Here is a 2,515-nt window from a genome sequence, read left to right as displayed (position 1 = left end):
AAAAAAAAAAAAAAAAAAGAATCCCTATACTGGCAGATTTCGGATTCGTTTCCGGTTTGCTAGGGATTCACGGTTAGATAGTCACTGTGACCTAGAATGGGGCAGCATGCGAGGGCCGGGAAAGGCAGGATTCTGAGAATACAGGACGGGGATGCAGCTCAATCATGGTTACCTTCCCAGAGAATGGCAGTAAGGACACATGCAGGAAAGCTCAGTCAGGAGACATTTAGGTCCCTCAGCTGCCTCCGCTGGAATAAAGGAATCGCCCTCAGCGTGAATGTGATCCCCAATTGGTCTCAGGAGCTTCAGAAAGACGCTGCGACTCCTACCCACCATCCATCCTTTCCACGGCCCAGGGGAAGAATCCCGCTCTTCGGAGAGCCCCATACCGGTTCTAGGTTTTTCTGTCCATTGCGGGCGCTGCTCCAGCCCCCAGGCGGGCATCGCTGCCTCGCGGCATCGCTCCAACTCCTCTGCATCGCTGTTGCTACTGCTGCAGCTCTCAGAATCGCTCATGGCACCACCGGGCGCCACCATCTTGAGATGCCGCAAAGAATTGTGGGGGAAGCGTCCGTTTTTGATTTGCCCTTCCTTTCCACATGACCCGCGTGAAGAAGGGACGCTCAGAGCATCATGGGGATTGTAGTTCACAGAACACCATTGGCGGTGCACGGTCCTGATAGATGAGCTCCAGAATGGTCTTCCAACCGCTTTTTCATCTATATTTCTTGAATTATTGATTTTTTTTTGATGCAGGGGATTGCTGTGTAGAGGCTGGCCTGGAATTTCCAACCCTTTTGGTTCATCCTTCTGTGATCTGGCGTTACACGCACCTCTATGCCTGGCTTCCAGTCTTAACTGGATGGGGGAAAATGAGAGATATACATAGGGAACAATAATATTCTGAAGTCAGCTGGGTGGTGGTGGCACACACTTTTAATCCCAACACTCAGGCAGAGGCAGAGGCAGGAGGAGCTCTGTGAGTTTGAGGCCAGCCTGGTCTATAAGAGCTAGTCCCAGGAGGTGTGTGTGTGTGTGTGTGTGTGTGTGTGTGTGTGTGTGTGTAACAAGGAGGTAATGACAGAAGCAAGATAGCAAGATTAGTTCTTTTTAAGGAAAAATGAATTTATTTATGATTTGATGAAATCAGGAAGGCTTTTAAAGTTCATATTTGATCTTAGGAAAATTGTTAACTATAGGCTTCAAGGGTCTTACATACTGGGTCAGAATGACTCTTGGAATAGCTGAGGCCTTGCCAGTTACAGCACAGTCTATAGTCCATAGATAGCTGCAGATTAGCACTTGAGAGCCTGTTTGCTTTTTGAACTCCCTCTGTGATCTGCACCTCAAGGTGGGTGTGGAATACTGCCATTTGGGGCTCACCCCCAGCATCTTAATTGTGGGGAACTGAACATGGAGGGTCATAAGAAATTTGGCAATAGTAAAGATTTCTGACTGTGCGTTTCAAAATCAAGCGTGTGATGAACCTGTGATGTTTCTAGCACTTGCATAACTTAAGTGCAGCGTTGACCACGTGATCTGCACACTGTACTGGATGTGTCTTCACACCACAGGGTGCCAATGGAGGATGGAACTCCTTGGCTTAGCTTGCCAGCCATGAACCGCAGAGTTCTTGCTGTACACAGTTTTCTGCTCTTAGGAAGCACGGCAGTGCAGCTGCAGCAAACAAAGAATGCTTTTTCCTGCCATTCTTTAGCACATACCAAGTCAGTGCATCTCTGAATTGCTTTCTAGAAGAATACTTGTTGTAAAAGTTGCTAACTTGGGTTTCATTAGGAAAAAACGGTTGACTTTTGTGCTGGGTTTAGGGCAGCGTTTCCAACAACTTCCGAAACGGCCTTAAACATGTGCCTGTTGTTTTGTAGTGTATTTCTGAGAAGAGGCATTCTCAGCATTGATGGTTATAGAACAAAATATTGATCCGCTCTGACAAACATCAAAGTTCTGTGTCCTGTTGTTGGTTGTTTTGCTCTTCTGGCTTTGGGGACGAGGCCGCCACCCAGCTCCCAAATAAATCCACACCCAGAGGTGTATTCTTCCTTGAAAAGGCCTCTGGGTCTTTTCCTTTTCTTACTTCTGCAATCTTCCTTTCACTTTTACTCCGTGGCTGGCTGGGGGGCTGGGGGTTGGGGAATTGGAGGACTTAGTGGATGGCTGGGGAACTGGGTGGCTGGGGGGCTTGAGGGCTGGGTGGATGGCTGGAGAGCTGGGGGGCTGGGGGGCTGGGGGGCTGGGGAGCTGGCCCCCAGTGTCCTCCTCTCCTTGTTCTCTTGCTCCTCCCTCCTCTCTCCTTTTCTCCTTCTATCTATTTTCTCTGCCTGCCAGCCCCGCCTATTCTTCTCCTGCCTTCCTATTGGCCCATCAGCTCTTTATTAGACCATCTGGTGGTTTAGACAGGCAAAGTAACACTGCTTTGCAGAATTAAACAAATGCAACACATCTTTGCAGCATTAAACAAATGTTAAACAGCATAAGCAAATGTAAGACATCTTAA

The 2,515-nt window shown here is 48.3% G+C and overlaps 1 protein-coding gene across 3 annotated transcripts in view; it reads right to left on the bottom strand.

Annotated features, from left to right (window-relative positions):
- Positions 1-537, bottom strand: part of C2H12orf43 (chromosome 2 C12orf43 homolog) — a 6,403-nt gene extending 5,866 nt beyond the window's left edge. For 2 of the 3 annotated variants that reach the window (XM_005344287.2, XM_005344288.2), the window contains exon 1: positions 390-537. In XM_005344287.2, coding sequence (XP_005344344.1) covers positions 390-537 — 148 coding nt within the window. The other variant, XM_026787893.1, reaches the window with a different exon arrangement.
- Between the last annotated feature and the right edge of the window lie 1,978 nt (positions 538-2,515).

Source organism: Microtus ochrogaster, chromosome 2, assembly GCF_000317375.1.
Source record: "Microtus ochrogaster isolate Prairie Vole_2 chromosome 2, MicOch1.0, whole genome shotgun sequence".
Classification (NCBI taxonomy): domain Eukaryota; kingdom Metazoa; phylum Chordata; class Mammalia; order Rodentia; family Cricetidae; genus Microtus; species Microtus ochrogaster.
This window is presented reverse-complemented; position numbering and strand designations above follow the sequence as displayed.